Genomic DNA, 17,089 nt, shown 5'->3' on the forward strand with positions numbered 1-17,089 from the left:
TTTCCTGCTAATGCATGTGGTCACTGTCAGACGGTGAACTAAACAATACCTTTCATTCGCACACGCCTACATGCCCACATATATTGCAGGCTGGAGCAAATCCTGCTACAGATGGACCATCTGTTTAGTGTAGGGTAAACACTCACACAGAATCCACCAAAAACACTGCAGTCCTACAAAGTGTATTCAAACGTGTTGTGAAGTGCCCGTGTCATCATTGCTGTGCACTCACCTATAATAATTATAATCAGTCATTGATCAGTGTTGAAAACAACCACACAGTGAATAAAGACTTTAAATTTGAAGGATGACCTTTGGTAAAATGTGGCTTATTGATTAAACAGATGCAAGTAGAATGTAAAACACTTATAACACAAGATCATCAGGCCACAAATGCACTATGTATCTATGCTATGCCATTGTGTATTATGATGATCTGCATTATTAAAATGCTTTTTTTCTGCTTTTGGGAGTGGTTGCCTCTGCCCATGTCTCTCTCTCTCTCTCTCTCTCTCTCACACACACACGGAGGCTGCAGTTTGTGATGTGTTGAACTGCTGTTGTAAGTTTTTCTCTATAAACTTATGCTAGTGAGGGTAAGATAAAGGAAACACCACTCAGCACCATAAACTGCATCACCAAACACGTATATGTTGTTGGATACACTGTTTGCCTTTTTTTTTGTCTAGCAACTTACCTTGCTTTATGATAGACCATATGTAAAAACGATACTGGTCCAGAGCACCAAAACAAAAGATACAAACCAATATATGGTGTATGAATGTAGAATGTATTTACTTCAACTGATCGGAACCACACAAGCCAGTAAGTAGGAAGAGCAAATGAACTGGAAGTGGAAGTGAGTGGAACAGACAAGATAAATCCAATCCTATTTTGAGCTTTAAATAACTCGTAACGTTTCACCGTCAATGTAATGTTGAAGAAACTATCAGTGGTGAAGGTTGTTTTGTGATGCACACAAACAAATACAAAAAGCTGTCTGGCTCAGTGTCGTGTCAAATGCATCATGTTCAGATGCTATAAAACATATCAGTGTTATATTTATTTTTGAACTATTGTTGTAGTGATCTAGAGTGTGTTGTAGCGTCATCAGTTAATCAGTAATTTGTTCTGGGATTTAGATTAAAACTGTGTCTTACCTTATTTTGCGAGTTAGGATTTAAGGAGAAAACAGGAACAGCATCGGGCGATGATGGGAACACATGGAAGACAAAAGAGAGAGAGAGAGAGAGACAGGATATTGGTTAGACTGGTGGACAGCATGGATGTTCTGGCTTTTGGAAGTAAGGAAATTTGAATACTTACCGTGTGGCTCACAGTTAAAGAATTTGTGTGGGACAGAGATATGTTGTTTGATCAGTCAACACAATAAGCTATAGCAACTCCTGTTATTGTTTACTCAAAAGAAAACAAATGAAAAACAATCATTTTAACTGAGGAAAGAATGTCAGAGTCTAAAGTATCAAAGGCATTTAAATAATCACATTTTCATGCAAGTGTGTTTGTTTATGTATGAATTTGCTTGTGTGTGTTATAGAGAGAGCGAGAGAAAGAAAGAGAAAGAGAGAGAGAGAAGGTAATTTTCCTTTTACATTACTGCTCATTGCTCCCTGTCAAAATAAATGCCTTGAAACAAAAAGAACACATGAAAAAGAATAACACTCCATAAGAAGTTATAACCACCTAAATAAAAATATATCCAGCCAAGCTTTATGAATAATTTCATTCAACAAAATTCAGTCAATAGTTTATGACATGTATGATTATGCTATATGTAGGAAAATGGTGCTGTACAACCACAACAGCATCTCCTGATACCACTGATGTATAAATCACAGACAAAATACTGCACTGCTGCACAAAGCCACTACCCTCATTAGAACAGCAGAGGGCCTCAAGGCGATGCCCCTTATACAAATGCATGCTGCATTAAGAGGATTCGTCACTCTGTGCTCATTTGTCTGTCACAGCTGATGTCTGCACTGTTTTTGTGAGCTCCAATTCAACCTTTTAGGACAAAGCAAAGCTGCAGCAGTGCTTAAGCAATAAACTGCAGGGAATGTGCCTTTGTTCCTGCACATGTAGGAAATTTAAGAATATCATGAGGTTTAGAGAGTGGGTCCAAAACATAAATGTGTCCAAATTAAACTTGAATTAAAGTCAACAAGAAAAGAAATAATGTTGAGATTATATAATATGAAGCTTTCACATATACAGATCATTGAATGATACAGATCATTAAATGAGAAATTGTTTTAATATAAAACTGCAATTTTAAATGGACATGGGTTTACTGAAAAAGAGAAGGTCAAATAAACAAAGCACCATGTGCAAAAGCAATGTCTAAAAAGCAACCATGATCACCCTCTCCCCCCCCACCACCTCCTTCTCCATCAGCAGACACCCCAGATCTGAGGATGTTGCATCTGCTTGCCAAAAGCAGGGGTGTCTCACATTCAACCATTACCTACTCATACACAAAGCCATCACAGCTCATTGGATGCATCTGCTGCTGAACCCCCATGGCTCAATTGAAAATGGAACAGCCCTGCCTGTGAGTCAGCTTGTTGCTATGGTAACACATCCCACCCTGTTTTCTTGCATCCCACCCTGTATCCTGTGAGCTGGCAATGATGGTAGAAACAACAGGGATGATAAATGAGGAGACAAATTATATTCAGACAGACCCATATTTGTATAATGTTGTTAGTTAAATAAAGTGCAGGTTTAAGGACTGTTAGCTAATAAAGACTCTCTATAGATAAGCAGCCGTAAAATGATACAAGCTAGATATTTCATCTTGTGGTGACCTACAAAGGGATAGGGTAACACCATGTAACATATAATGACTTTTTATAGACTGAACAAAATGTCTGACACTGAGCCATGTCCTTCTCCCTTTTTCTTCATCTCTTTCTCTCTGCGACAGACTGCTGCAGCTGGAGAGGGGGGAGGGATACAGAATAGGGAAAAGGAAGAGCTCTGTAAACCAGCAAGACTTCTGAACAGTGGTCATCCAGCTTCAGCTGAAATCTGGCCTAATAGTAGCCGCAGAGAATAAGATAGGTGTAAATGTTAAATGAAATTATCATTGAATCACTTTGTAGTGAAATATTAATTATATTAAAGCAATATGAAGTAATAATATCATCATTGTATTCATTATGGCTGCCTTAGAAGTGAAGTCTTTGTTCATTTTCTCATATGAAAAGTAAAGGGTGGTGAGTTGGGAATAAAATACAGATGAAAATAAATACACAAATCAGTTACATTAAGATATTCAAAGCAGTAATACACATACTTCTGTATTTGTCGAAACAACATATCATAATATTACAAGCTATATGTGTGCCTTGCTAGTAATGACATTGGATTTTATGACGTCCTCCTAAGAGACGGTGTGTGTTTTTTTCTTGACCCCTTTGAACAGGGAAAGAATAAATCAGTGTCAGAACCAGAATCACGTAATGTTCATGACGCCTGAGCAGTGTGGATACGTGCTACAGAGGAGCTTGAAGTTTAAGCTCTGTGACCCCGTCCTGCACTAATTTAAATGCACTCTGGTATATAAAACAACAAAACAACATTTCCGGAGAGACAAGTGGAAGATGGAGACATAGAATTATACAATAGGGACATGTACATATCGTTAGCCTCATAGCATAATTGCCCATTGCCAATAGGCATTGCCCAAGACGTTATGCTATTCGGCTAACAATAATAATTTTATGCGTGTTGTGCTAAAAAGTCTGTTCTGATCTCACATATGTGGGATAGATTGCTAACAAAAGGAGGAGTTACAAACATTAACCACATCCTGCATCCAGAAATACACACAGTGCACAGTGTGTTGACAAGCCCCACCGGCACACACATGGACACACACATGGACACACAGCTGCTCCCCAGACAGCTTAGCTTTGAAGGTGGGACATTTAACTAAGATCATAGGTCTGTGGGAAGCAGGAGTTCTGCATGTGGTTGTAGTTTTGTGGTCGGTGACAAATTAACAAAGTGATGATTTGGTCTTTTTAATTAATGACTGCCCCAAGGTATGCCTCTCAAACAGGAGAAAGACAAAGCGCCGACGCACAGGAGGGGCAGTGAATATAAATGAGGGGGAACCATTTAGTTGCTTGCAAAGGTGTTTGTTTGAGGTTTGACTCCCATGGAGAGAATGTCCAGAAGAATTTATGATGGAAAGTAAAAAGCATGCATGAACCAGCATGAACAGACCGAGCACAAGCACTGATCTAACGCTTCCTGTCTCATAGTAAACTTAACAGTCTTGCATTTTTATATTAAGTCGTAGACATGTCCTTTTAAAGACATTATATTTTGGGTTAATTGAAAAGCCAACATACTTAATCTGCCTTTAATTTCCTCACCACATCACCACTTTAAAAACAACAACAACGGCACAATGCTTTTATATTTAAAATATAACACAAACCCTCACAGGTACTTTTAAAGCGTATATGATGCTCATTAATGTCACTGCCTTGTAGACTTTGATACATTTTAATAAAGGCCTATGTCACCTTCATCCTCTGCCCTGATTTCCTGATGCGCTTGCTATCTGCTGTGTAACTAATGCAGATCTCTCCCTCTCTGTGTATCTCTCTCCATCATCGATTCCCTTAATATTTTTTTATATCTCATCAACCCTTTATGTGTCACAACTGTTTCTCAAACAGAACTCCCCCCCCCCCCCCCCAACCCTCAATTTCAGCAGACAAAGAGGACTACACATCAAAATGGCTGCCCTGCATCTCTGACAAGAAGGCTGCACAGGGATGGTGGAGCCTGTGTTGCTATACCACGTGCTTCTTCCCCTCCCCCACTGCCTCTCCTCTTCTTCCCATCAGTCTCTCTCTGCTGCCTCACTCTCAATCTCCCCAGCAGCAGCGACTGTTCTCTCTCCCCCCCTCCTGAATTTTAAATCCTCTTTCTAACTCTCACTGTTAAATGTCTTGTTGATTTGGATCACATGCCTTGTTTATAGGTTTCATCCATCCTCTGCACTTTTCCCCTTTCCTCAGTGTGTGTGAAAACTATGTCCATAGCTGTAGCGCATAATGAAGGGAATTAGGTCACTGAAAAAATAGTGCAGTACATGGTTGCATGTCTCTACAAGACGCAGTGTTTCAGCATGGGAATAAACTAAAATATCTCTCACATTGCAGTTCTTAGATGTAAAAATAACTAAATATAATGTTATTCTTTTCTGCACATGATGTCATATTTCAAAGCAGTATATTGCCAGCACTGTAATAAATAAATTCTAAAAAAACAGCAAAGGAAGTAGTGACAGCAAATATAAAATAAACCAGTATGTCGAGGAAGTATTGTGTCATAAAATAAATAGCGACCTAACATCCTTTACAACCACAAACATCTAAATAATTTAACGGGGGAATGTTCTGGACAGTAAAGTTGGAGAAAAATAACACATTGAAAGTACTACAGTATACCAAACCTGAGCAATATAACTAATGAGTGAGTATCGGTTGGATGTTAAAATAAAAAGTCTGAAAAAAGACAGAGATGAGTTTTAAAGATGTTAAGAAGACTCTGTCTCACCTCTGTGAGCATGGTCTCTGACTCAGGTTTAAGTCTTGGCAGTGTCCTTTCAACGCTGAGCGTGCTCTGGGTGAAGGGCTGGGAGCATTTCACATCACTCTTTCTGGAGTCAGCAGTTCCATACGCGTCATAACTGAGTGTCTGCTTCAAAGTACCAGTACCTCCTATGTCTGCGTACAGGGGTGGGTAGTATGGAATAACAGGAAGATTCCTATTTGATTTGAAAAACATGCGTTCACTTCGCCACCTGTAGATCTTCACTGATATAATAACCACCAAACAGGTGATGAAGAGGAAGGAAACTACAGCCAAAGCCAACACCAGGTAAAAAGTCAGGTTGTCATTGTACTCCTTGTCGTGTGGAAAGTCAGTGAACTCCGACAGCACTTCAGGGAAGCTGTCCGCCACCGCCACGTTAACAATGACTGTAGCTGAACGAGAGGGCTGCCCGTTGTCCTCCACTATAACAGCCAGTCTTTGCTTCACAGCATCTTTATCAGACACTTGGCGGATAGTTCTGATTTCTCCATTCTGTAAGCCCACTTCAAACAGCGCCCTGTCTGTGGCTTTCTGCAGTTTATAGGAGAGCCAGGCATTCTGTCCAGAGTCCACATCAACAGCCACCACTTTGCTCACCAGGTAGCCCACATCTGCTGAACGAGGCACCATCTCAGCCACCAGCGAGCCTCCAGTCTGGACCGGGTACAGAACCTGAGGAGGGTTGTCGTTCTGGTCCTGGATCAGTATTTTCACACTGACGTTACTACTGAGTGGAGGGGAGCCTCCATCCTGCGCTTTGACGCGAATATTAAACTCTTTTGTCTGCTCATAGTCAAAGGAACGCAAGGCAAGAATCTCCCCACTGTCTGCATTTACTGAGAAATAGTCTGAGGCTGACACCCCATTCATTTGGATGTGTTCAAGCAAGTAGGAAATGCGCGCATTGTTCCCGGAATCTTTATCGCTTGCTTTGACAGAAAGAACCGACGCGCCAGGTGAATTGTTTTCAGACATGAACGCGGTCAGAACCGGCTGCGGGAACATCGGGGCGTGGTCGTTTACATCCGATATTCTCAAATGAATCGTCTTGTTTGCCGAATAAGGAGGGGAGCCGTCGTCCATTGCCGTTATAGTTATGTTGTATTCCTGCTCTGCTTCGCGGTCTAGAACGTCATCAGACACCATGGTGTAAAAATTAGTGGACGACGGCCTGATTTTGAAGGGTAAATGGGGGCTAATGAAACACTTAACTTGGCCGTTTTTACCCGAGTCCATGTCTTTGACGTTGAGCATCGCAACAACAGTGCCGGGAGCCGAGTTCTCTGCGATGGGATTCGATAGAGAAATGATGCTTATAACTGGGGCATTGTCGTTCACGTCACTCACCTCGATGAGGACTTTACTTGTGTCCGTCAGCCCTCCTTTATCTGTAGCTTCTATATCCAGTTCATAACGCTTCGCTTTCTCATAATCTAACACACCGATTACGGTCATTTCCCCGGTGTGAGAGTCCATATTAAATAAGGACGACGCGCTGTCGGTGTGCCGGGAGAAAGAATAGGACACCTCTTCGTTCGATCCTTTATCATTATCGGTAGCAATGACGGTTAAAATAACGGCACCGCGAGACGCGTTTTCCGGAACGGTCACTCTGTAAACCGACCGAGTGAAAACCGGCGCGTTGTCATTCGCATCCAAAACAACGATATTTATTTTAACAGATGCGGATTTCTGAGGATTGCCTCCGTCGAATGCGGTCAGGGTTAATTTATGCTCCTCTTGTTTTTCTCTGTCAAGCGAGGTGTGAAGAACCATCTCAGTATATTTCGTTCCGTCAGGCCGGGAAACAATGTTTAATTTGAAATGATCAGCAGGGTTGAGTGTGTATGTTGAAATGGTATTTTGGGCTACATCTGGATCTCTGGCACGTTCGAGAGAAAAGCGAGAACCTGGCGAAGCAGATTCAATAACCTGGAATGCGTATTCCCGTTTTGAGAAGAGCGGCGCATTGTCATTGATGTCTGTGATCTCTACGTCAATTCGGTGCAACTCCATTGGGTTTTCTAGGATAATTTGGAAATGCAACGAGCAGGGAGACGCTTGCTTGCACAACTCTTCTCTGTCTATCCTTTTAGCCACGATCAGAGTTCCTTTTTCTGCATTCAGACCGATGTACTCACTGCCGTCTTCGGTAAAAATCCTGGCCCGGCCTGATTTCATCCGCTTTATGTCCACGCCTAAATCCTGATTGATATTTCCGACAATCGAACCAGTCACCATCTCTTCGGGTATTGAATAACGAACCTGTCCGAGAGCCGTGTCTGCGACACAAAGGCAGACGAGAAACGGGAACAACAACGATAATTTATTTTCCGTCATGGCGACAGCCTTCCAAAACCGATTAAACCTCGCTAAAAAAAATAAAATAAAGAAATCCCCGCGTCAGAACCCGACGAAATATTTCATAACGAATCCTTTGCTGGGAGCGGAGCTGCTGTCAATGTCAGGCAATAGTTCCGATTAAAATGGAGCTCGATAACGCAATGGACCAACCCGAACATCAGAGGGATGACGGCGGACTTCACTTTGTAAACGTCCTTATTTTCATCACGTTAACCAACAGCGGCACTTAGGGACGAAAACATAAAATGCAGAAATATTGATATGTATATAACTTGACAGAAATAAATACAGAGAGAAAGTTAGACAGAAAGAAAGAAGTGTCTCTATCTATGGTGCTGAATTTATTTTTATATATTTCTAACCTCGAGAGGAGAGTCTGCTTCATCCAGGATGTTCTTTTCACTCTGTATCCGCTGCATCGTTCCTGTAGAACTGGGGTCCATTATCAGCACGTTCTGACTACCAGCTGTGCCGAACTTACAGTCACTCTTTCTGGAGTCAGTCGTCCTGCACACCTCGTAATTGTACACGTGTGGGAGAGTCCCTGTCCCCAAAGTGTCCGAGTAACGTGGAGGATAATATGGAATGACAGGGAGACCGGAGTGATACAGGATGCGAGACTGTCTCCACCTGTAGATCTTCACTGATATAATAACCACCAAACAGGTGATGAAGAGGAAGGAAACTACAGCCAAAGCCAACACCAGGTAAAAAGTCAGGTTGTCATTGTACTCCTTGTCGTGTGGAAAGTCAGTGAACTCCGACAGCACTTCAGGGAAGCTGTCCGCCACCGCCACGTTAACAATGACTGTAGCTGAACGAGAGGGCTGCCCGTTGTCCTCCACTATAACAGCCAGTCTTTGCTTCACAGCATCTTTATCAGACACTTGGCGGATAGTTCTGATTTCTCCATTCTGTAAGCCCACTTCAAACAGCGCCCTGTCTGTGGCTTTCTGCAGTTTATAGGAGAGCCAGGCATTCTGTCCAGAGTCCACATCAACAGCCACCACTTTGCTCACCAGGTAGCCCACATCTGCAGAACGAGGCACCATTTCAGCCACCAGAGAGCCTCCAGTCTGGACCGGGTACAGAACCTGAGGAGGGTTGTCGTTCTGGTCCTGGATGAGTATTTTCACACTGACGTTACTACTGAGTGGAGGGGAGCCTCCATCCTGCGCTTTGACGCGGAAGTGGAAATCTTTGATCTGCTCGTAGTCAAAAGAGCGCACTGCGTGGATGACTCCACTGTCAGCACTGACGGACACGAAGGAGGAGACTGGCACTCCGTTAACAGAGGAGTCCTCCAGGATGTAAGAAACACGGGCATTCTGCTTCCAGTCAGCGTCTCTAGCTCTCACGGTGAATATAGAGAGACCTGGTGTGTTGTTTTCTACGATGTAGGCCTCATATGAGCTCCTCTCAAAGACAGGCGCGTTATCATTGACGTCAGAGATCTGCAAGGTGAGAGTGACGCTGCTGGAGAGGGAGGGTACTCCCTCATCAGAACAGCTCACTGTGATATTATACTCAGAGGATCTCTCTCTGTCTAAATCACTGTCCGTTATTAAACTATAGAAATCATTGGTTGATGATTTCATCGTAAACGGAATGTTATCATTTATTGCGCACTGAACGTGGCCGTTTTCTCCCGAGTCCGCGTCCTCAACATTTATCATTGTTACAACAGTGCCCGGTTTAGCATCTTCTGATATCACGTTTGATTTTGACAGGATATGTATATCTGGTTTATTATCATTAATATCAATGACATCGATTATCACTTTGCAAGAGTCAACCAGTCCGCCATCATCACTGGCACGAATATTTATTTGAAATGTTCGCGCTTTTTCATAATCAATAGTCGCTTTGAGTCGAATTTCACCACTTTGACTATTCACTTCAAATAGACCACGTGAATCGTCCAATTTCGTTGAAATTGAATAAACTATTCTGCCATTAGATCCAACATCTGCGTCTGTCGCCGTTACTGTCGTGACAACTGTTCCTACGAGCGCATTTTCTTTAATGGTCGCTTTATAAATAGGTTGCGTAAAGACAGGAGCATTGTCATTAGCATCTAAAACGGTGATTGAGATCTTCATTGTTCCCGTCATCTGAGCCTCTCCCTCATCCACCGCCGTCAGCACCAAGGAGAGATGTTCGTTTTTTTCTCTGTCTAGAGCTTTTGTTAAGACCATTTCCACGTTTTTCGTTCCATCTACCTGATCGTATAATTTAATAGCAAAATTATCTGTCGGTTCAAGCCTATATATTTGCAGTCCATTGGAGCCCATGTCAGGATCAACTGCCCGATCCAATATGAATTTTGACCCGGTAACAGCGGATTCACTTATTTTAAATTTGACGTCGTTCTTCTCGAAAGATGGAGGGTTATCATTCACATCTGTGATCTCGATAGTTACACCGTAAAATTCCATCGGGTTCTCCAGTATAATCTTAAAATGCAACGCGCAGGGCGTCGTTTGCCCGCAGAGCGCCTCTCTGTCCAGCCGGTCTTTGACGAGGAGCACTCCTCTTTCGTTATTAAGCTCAATATACTCGTCGTCGTCTCGAGTAAAAATGCGCGCTTTACCCGATTTTAATCTTTTGACATCCAAACCAAAATCTTTCGCCATGTTTCCTACAAGAGAGCCTTTCGGCATTTCCTCAGGAATGGAGTAACTGACCTGGCCGAGCACCGAGCAGAGGGAGAGGACGGCGAAGAACAGAAATACTTGCCCCCTCATTGTTCTGTCCGACGTTAGACCAAATAATGAAACGATATATATTAAGTATCTAATTCCCGTCAGATTGTTGTATCAAATCCGTTTTAACGCAAAAGTCCAGCGTAAAAAAAATATTCCGTGTTCTTTATCTCCGTTAAATCCCAGACATTGTGCCTTGCTTCGTTCTCTCTCTCTCTCTCTGTAGAAAATAAAGATACAACGAGTCTGCGGTAAATCTAACGCAGACGAACAGCGGCACTCTGAGTTCAAAATGTAAAACAGCATGTGAGCTGCATGGGCATGAACAATATGTCTGTGTTCAAAATAAGAAACAGCAAATGAAAGCACTATACTAGATAAATAAGTCTCATTTGAAGATAATATAATACTGTAGAGCACAAACATCAGCATCACATGTATCCTCTAGTTCTTTTGGGGGGGCAAATGTACATGTAATGTAAATTGTTTTGGACATGAGCTCGAGGGAGGATGACAGCCTATCGCCACTTTAAAAACACATTTCCGTGGGTAACAACATCAAAAGAAATGTGTAGAACAGGAACGAATACTCATCATGATTACTGTATTGGTAAAGACGGCGGCACTAATGCAAATATATAGTTACAAACTTAAAGAGATGAGTTGAAATACAGCCCGAGAAAATACATGGTGTTCTATGGGTGAACAATCCACTATCCATGGTCCTGAAAACGAGGAAGTTGATTAAGTGTGATTAAAATAAAATAAAAGATAGCGGGTCATTTCTAACCTCGAGAGGAGAGTCTGCTTCATCCAGGATGCTCTTTTCACTCTGTATCCGCTGCATCGTTCCTGTAGAACTGGGGTCCATTATCAGCACGTTCTGACTACCAGCTGTGCCGAACTTACAGTCACTCTTTCTGGAGTCAGTCGTCCTGCACACCTCGTAATTGTACACGTGTGGGAGAGTCCCTGTCCCCAAAGTGTCCGAGTAACGTGGAGGATAATATGGAATGACAGGGAGACCGGAGTGATACAGGATGCGAGACTGTCTCCACCTGTAGATCTTCACTGATATAATAACCACCAAACAGGTGATGAAGAGGAAGGAAACTACAGCCAAAGCCAACACCAGGTAAAAAGTCAGGTTGTCATTGTACTCCTTGTCGTGTGGAAAGTCAGTGAACTCCGACAGCACTTCAGGGAAGCTGTCCGCCACCGCCACGTTAACAATGACTGTAGCTGAACGAGAGGGCTGCCCGTTGTCCTCCACTATAACAGCCAGTCTTTGCTTCACAGCATCTTTATCAGACACTTGGCGGATAGTTCTGATTTCTCCATTCTGTAAGCCCACTTCAAACAGCGCCCTGTCTGTGGCTTTCTGCAGTTTATAGGAGAGCCAGGCATTCTGTCCAGAGTCCACATCAACAGCCACCACTTTGCTCACCAGGTAGCCCACATCTGCTGAACGAGGCACCATCTCAGCCACCAGAGAGCCTCCAGTCTGGACCGGGTACAGAACCTGAGGAGGGTTGTCGTTCTGGTCCTGGATCAGTATTTTCACACTGACGTTACTACTGAGTGGAGGGGAGCCTCCATCCTGCGCTTTGACGCGGAAGTGGAAATCTTTGATCTGCTCGTAGTCAAAAGAGCGCACTGCGTGGATGACTCCACTGTCAGCACTGACGGACACGAAGGAGGAGACTGGCACTCCGTTAACAGAGGAGTCCTCCAGGATGTAAGAAACACGGGCATTCTGCTTCCAGTCAGCGTCTCTAGCTCTCACGGTGAATATAGAGAGACCTGGTGTGTTGTTTTCTACGATGTAGGCCTCATATGAGCTCCTCTCAAAGACAGGCGCGTTATCATTGACGTCAGAGATCTGCAGGGTGAGAGTGACGCTGCTGGAGAGGGAGGGTACTCCCTCATCAGAACAGCTCACTGTGATATTATACTCAGAGGATCTCTCTCTGTCTAAATCACTGTCCGTTATTAAACTATAAAAATTATTTGACGTGGACTTCAATGTAAAATACGAGTCATCGCTGATGAAACAAATTATTTTACTGTTTTCACCAGAGTCAGCATCTTCAACATTTATTATTGTTACTATAGTATTCATGTTTGCATCTTCCGATATGACATTTGATTTAGACATAATATGAATATCGGGTTTGTTATCATTTACATCTAAGACATCAACTGCCACCTTACAAGCGCCGGTTAGCCCACCACCATCACTTGCTCGAATATTCATTTGAACATTTCTTGACTTTTCATAATCAAGTGCTCCAACTAAAGTAATATCACCAGTCTCTTTATTTACTTCAAATAACTCATCTAGAGTATTTGAAATTGAATACGTTATTTTACTATTGAAGCCAAGATCTGCATCTGCTGCAGTCACTCTCGCTACAACTGTTCCTACGGATGCATTTTCGTTAACGGAGGCTTTATAAACAGACTGTGTAAAAACGGGCGCGTTGTCATTCGCGTCTAAAACAGAGACAACAATCCGCATTGTTCCCGTCATCTGCGGCTCGCCTCCATCCAGGGCTGTCAGAACGAGCGCTAAACGATCGTTTTTCTCTCGGTCCAGCGGCGTCTGCAAAACCATCTCCACAATTTTGGTCGAATCCACGCGACTGTTAATTTTGAGTGAGAATGTATCCGAGGGTTTTAAAACATACGTCTTTAAAGCGTTTTCGCCTACATCGACATCAATCGCCCTTTCTAAAATAAATGTTGTTCCAGTGGGCGTGGACTCGCTGATATTAAAGTGCACGTTATCTGTTTGAAATGACGGAGGGTTATCGTTCATGTCTGTGATTTCGATATTCACACTGTAGAATTCAATTGGATTCTCTAATATGATCTGATAATTCAAAGCGCAAGGCGTCATCTGTCCGCAGAGCGCCTCTCTGTCTATCCTCTCTTTGACAAGGAGGACGCCTCGTTCTTTGTTTAGCTCGACGTATTCCGCGCTGTCGCGAGTGAAAACGCGAGCCTTACCGGATTTCAGCCGTTTTACATCTAAATCCAAATCCTGAGCTATATTACCGACGAAGGAACCTCTCGCCATTTCCTCGGGAATAGAGTAGCTGACCTGCCCAAGGACTGCGTTGAGAGAGAGGACTGTGATAAACAGCAGTACTTGCCGTGTCATTGTTAAATCCGACTTCATCTTCGCAGTGAGAACCTTTCAGTTCACCTTTAAAATCCACCGGCCAAAAAACCCTTTAGAATCACATCAGAGACGAAATAAACATCGGCGTTTTGTCTGATCTGCAACGCGTGTGTGCTTTATTCCAACTCCACCTCCTTGCTGCGAGCCAAAATATACGATGACGCTGGGAGGTACTACATACAGTATCTGGTATAAAACGAAAACGTACTGGTAAACAGCGTCCCTTTGAGTTCAAAATCTAAATTGCAGAATAATTTTCGAAGCCTTCTCAGGAGGAAATAGTGAAATGTCTGATTTAACAACGGTTTTAGACAGTAACAACAAAGCAACGGAATGCATTAAATTCCACAAGAAAATAGTGATTATTTGTAAGATAGGTGACGAAATATCTTCAGTTAAAAATGCACGCATCTGGTAATTCTTATTACAACGCGGGAAGAGAGGGAGTGGAAGAGATTGAGCGGCAAAAAAGACAGGGGATTGCAGCATACATGTATTCATATCTACTAAGTAGCACAGGTCAAATGTTGCAGGTAATAAAAAAAACAGTTGCAATTCAAAACAAGCAAATATTTCAAATAGACTGATGAGTCAATCTCATTCAAGACGGGAATGTTATCTCTGTCCATGGTGCTGATGACCGAGCGAACACAAAGTGACCATTAATGCTCCAACAGATAGTAAACGAAATACCGGCTAACAAGTTCCAAATTAAATAAACTCGAAATCACAAACCTCTAGAGGAGAGTCTGCTTCATCCAGGATGCTCTTTTCACTCTGTACCCGCTGCATCGTTCCTGTAGAACTGGGGTCCATTATCAGCACGTTCTGACTACCAGCTGTGCCGAACTTACAGTCACTCTTTCTGGAGTCAGTCGTCCTGCACACCTCGTAATTGTACACGTGTGGGAGAGTCCCTGTCCCCAAAGTGTCCGAGTAACGTGGAGGATAATATGGAATCACAGGGAGACCGGAGTGATACAGGATGCGAGACTGTCTCCACCTGTAGATCTTCACTGATATAATAACCACCAAACAGGTGATGAAGAGGAAGGAAACTACAGCCAAAGCCAACACCAGGTAAAAAGTCAGGTTGTCATTGTACTCCTTGTCGTGTGGAAAGTCAGTGAACTCCGACAGCACTTCAGGGAAGCTGTCCGCCACCGCCACGTTAACAATGACTGTAGCTGAACGAGAGGGCTGCCCGTTGTCCTCCACTATAACAGCCAGTCTTTGCTTCACAGCATCTTTATCAGACACTTGGCGGATAGTTCTGATTTCTCCATTCTGTAAGCCCACTTCAAACAGCACCCTGTCTGTGGCTTTCTGCAGTTTATAGGAGAGCCAGGCATTCTGTCCAGAGTCCACATCAACAGCCACCACTTTGCTCACCAGGTAGCCCACATCTGCTGAACGAGGCACCATCTCAGCCACCAGAGAGCCTCCAGTCTGGACCGGGTACAGAACCTGAGGAGGGTTGTCGTTCTGGTCCTGGATCAGTATTTTCACACTGACGTTACTACTGAGTGGAGGGGAGCCTCCATCCTGCGCTTTGACGCGGAAGTGGAAGTCTTTGATCTGCTCGTAGTCAAAAGAGCGCACTGCGTGGATGACTCCACTGTCAGCACTGACGGACACGAAGGAGGAGACTGGCACTCCGTTAACAGAGTAGTCCTCCAGGATGTAAGAAACACGGGCATTCTGCTTCCAGTCAGCGTCTCTAGCTTTCACGGTGAATATAGAGAGACCTGGTGTGTTGTTTTCTACGATGTAGGCCTCATATGAGCTCCTCTCAAAGACAGGCGCGTTATCATTGACGTCAGAGATCTGCAAGGTGAGAGTGACGCTGCTGGAGAGGGAGGGTACTCCCTCATCAGAACAGCTCACTGTGATATTATACTCAGAGGATCTCTCTCTGTCTAAACTATTGTCTGTCAAAATGCTGTAGAAATTTCTCGATGTAGGCGTAATGATAAATGGTGAATTCCTATTGATTATACATCGGACTTTACCGTTTTCCTCTGAATCGGGATCATTTACGCTCATCACAGCTATCACTGTATTTAGATGGGAATCTTCTCCGACCGAATTCAACGATGAAATCATATTAATAACGGGGCTGTTGTCATTAATGTCGCCAACATCAATTATGACTTTCGTTGAATCAGATAGCCCTCCGCGGTCAATCGCCTCAATATCAATCTCATATTTTTTCGCTTTTTCATAATCAATAGGCCCATTTAGCATCAGATGACCTTCTTCAGTAATGCGGAAGAATTTGGAAACGCCACTAATACTGCTTCCAATGACGTAGCTAACCTCTCCATTCGAGCCTTTGTCTGCATCCGAGACACTAACCGTTGTAACGAGTGTCCCTGTGAGAGAGTTTTCATTGACATTTGCTTTGTAAATGTTTTGCGTAAAAACAGGAGCGTTATCGTTCGCGTCCAGAACACTAATATGAATCTGCATAGTTCCGGATCTCTGCGGTTCTCCTCCGTCTACAGCGGTTAACAGTAAGGAGGAGAATTCCTCCTTCTCCCTGTCGAGCGGCTTCTGTAAAATCATTTCGACCTTTTTACTGCCGTCTGATTGACTCTGCAATTTCAGCATGAAGTGCTCGCTGGGCTTCAGGGTGTAGCTCTGAAGACCATTCAGCCCAATATCAGGGTCGATCGCTTTTTCGAGCATGAATTTAGAGCCGATGACGGCCGATTCGCTGATTTCAAAGCGCCGCTCTTCCTTCTCAAAAACGGGCGCATTGTCGTTAATATCAGTTATTTCGACGGTAATCGGAAATATTTCGATCGGATTTTCTAATGCAATCTGAAAATGCAAAGCGCAAGGCGTTGTCTGGTCGCAGAGAGCCTCGCGGTCTATTCTCTGTTTGATCATGAGAAGCCCTTTCTCCTTGTTAAACTGAACATACGCTGTACTGTCGCCCGTGTGGATCCGAGCTTTACCGGCTTGTAGCCGTTTCACATCTAAACCTAAATCCTGTGCGATGTTGCCGACAAATGAGCCTTTAGTCATTTCCTCAGGAACGGAGTAGCTGATCTGTCCAAGCACCGAGCAGAAAGAGAGGACCATAGACAACAGTACTTGCCGTCTCATTGTTCTGCCAGGGAGATCCATCGAGTAAAACGAACGAACGCCCCCGACCGACTCTTGCAGTCGTTTAAGGAATGAA

The 17,089-nt window shown here is 43.4% G+C and overlaps 5 protein-coding genes across 5 annotated transcripts in view; all 5 read right to left on the bottom strand.

The window, feature by feature from the left end:
- The window catches only part of LOC137895222 (protocadherin gamma-B4-like), a 75,395-nt gene that overhangs the window by 31,055 nt on the left and 27,251 nt on the right, over nucleotides 1-17,089 (bottom strand). The window lies entirely within an intron of this gene.
- Nucleotides 2,928-7,983, bottom strand: LOC137895117 (protocadherin gamma-A11-like). The gene is made up of 2 exons (XM_068740603.1): nucleotides 5,605-7,983; nucleotides 2,928-2,960 (listed from the first exon to the last, which is right to left on the bottom strand). The coding sequence occupies exons 1-2, from the start codon at nucleotides 7,981-7,983 to the stop codon at nucleotides 2,928-2,930; spliced, it is 2,412 nt and encodes an 803-aa protein (XP_068596704.1).
- Nucleotides 8,355-10,754, bottom strand: LOC137895118 (protocadherin gamma-A2-like). Its single transcript, XM_068740604.1, has one exon. It carries the CDS (start codon nucleotides 10,752-10,754, stop codon nucleotides 8,355-8,357), a length of 2,400 nt encoding a protein of 799 aa, XP_068596705.1.
- On the bottom strand, nucleotides 11,426-13,878 carry LOC137895120 (protocadherin gamma-A2-like). The gene is made up of 2 exons (XM_068740606.1): nucleotides 11,503-13,878; nucleotides 11,426-11,437 (listed from the first exon to the last, which is right to left on the bottom strand). Exons 1-2 carry the CDS (start codon nucleotides 13,876-13,878, stop codon nucleotides 11,426-11,428), a joined length of 2,388 nt encoding a protein of 795 aa, XP_068596707.1.
- Nucleotides 14,611-17,013, bottom strand: LOC137895121 (protocadherin gamma-A11-like). The gene has a single exon (XM_068740607.1). It carries the CDS (start codon nucleotides 17,011-17,013, stop codon nucleotides 14,611-14,613), a length of 2,403 nt encoding a protein of 800 aa, XP_068596708.1.

The sequence above is a fragment of the Brachionichthys hirsutus genome, chromosome 6 (assembly GCF_040956055.1).
Source record: "Brachionichthys hirsutus isolate HB-005 chromosome 6, CSIRO-AGI_Bhir_v1, whole genome shotgun sequence".
In the NCBI taxonomy this organism is placed as follows: Eukaryota; Metazoa; Chordata; class Actinopteri; order Lophiiformes; family Brachionichthyidae; genus Brachionichthys; species Brachionichthys hirsutus.

What these genes read in the sequence shown, in the direction of transcription:
- LOC137895120 (XM_068740606.1), bottom strand. Translation starts at nt 13,878, where the DNA reads ATGACACGGCAAGTACTGCTGTTTATCACAGTCCTCTCTCTCAACGCA.
- LOC137895117 (XM_068740603.1), bottom strand. Translation starts at nt 7,983, where the DNA reads ATGACGGAAAATAAATTATCGTTGTTGTTCCCGTTTCTCGTCTGCCTT. An exon ending in CAGAGACCATGCTCACAGAG is followed by an intron (nt 2,961 to 5,604) that starts GTGAGACAGAGT and finishes CCCCCTCTCCAG; the next exon opens with CTGCAGCAGTCTGTCGCAGA.
- LOC137895121 (XM_068740607.1), bottom strand. Translation starts at nt 17,013, where the DNA reads ATGAGACGGCAAGTACTGTTGTCTATGGTCCTCTCTTTCTGCTCGGTG.
- LOC137895118 (XM_068740604.1), bottom strand. Translation starts at nt 10,754, where the DNA reads ATGAGGGGGCAAGTATTTCTGTTCTTCGCCGTCCTCTCCCTCTGCTCG.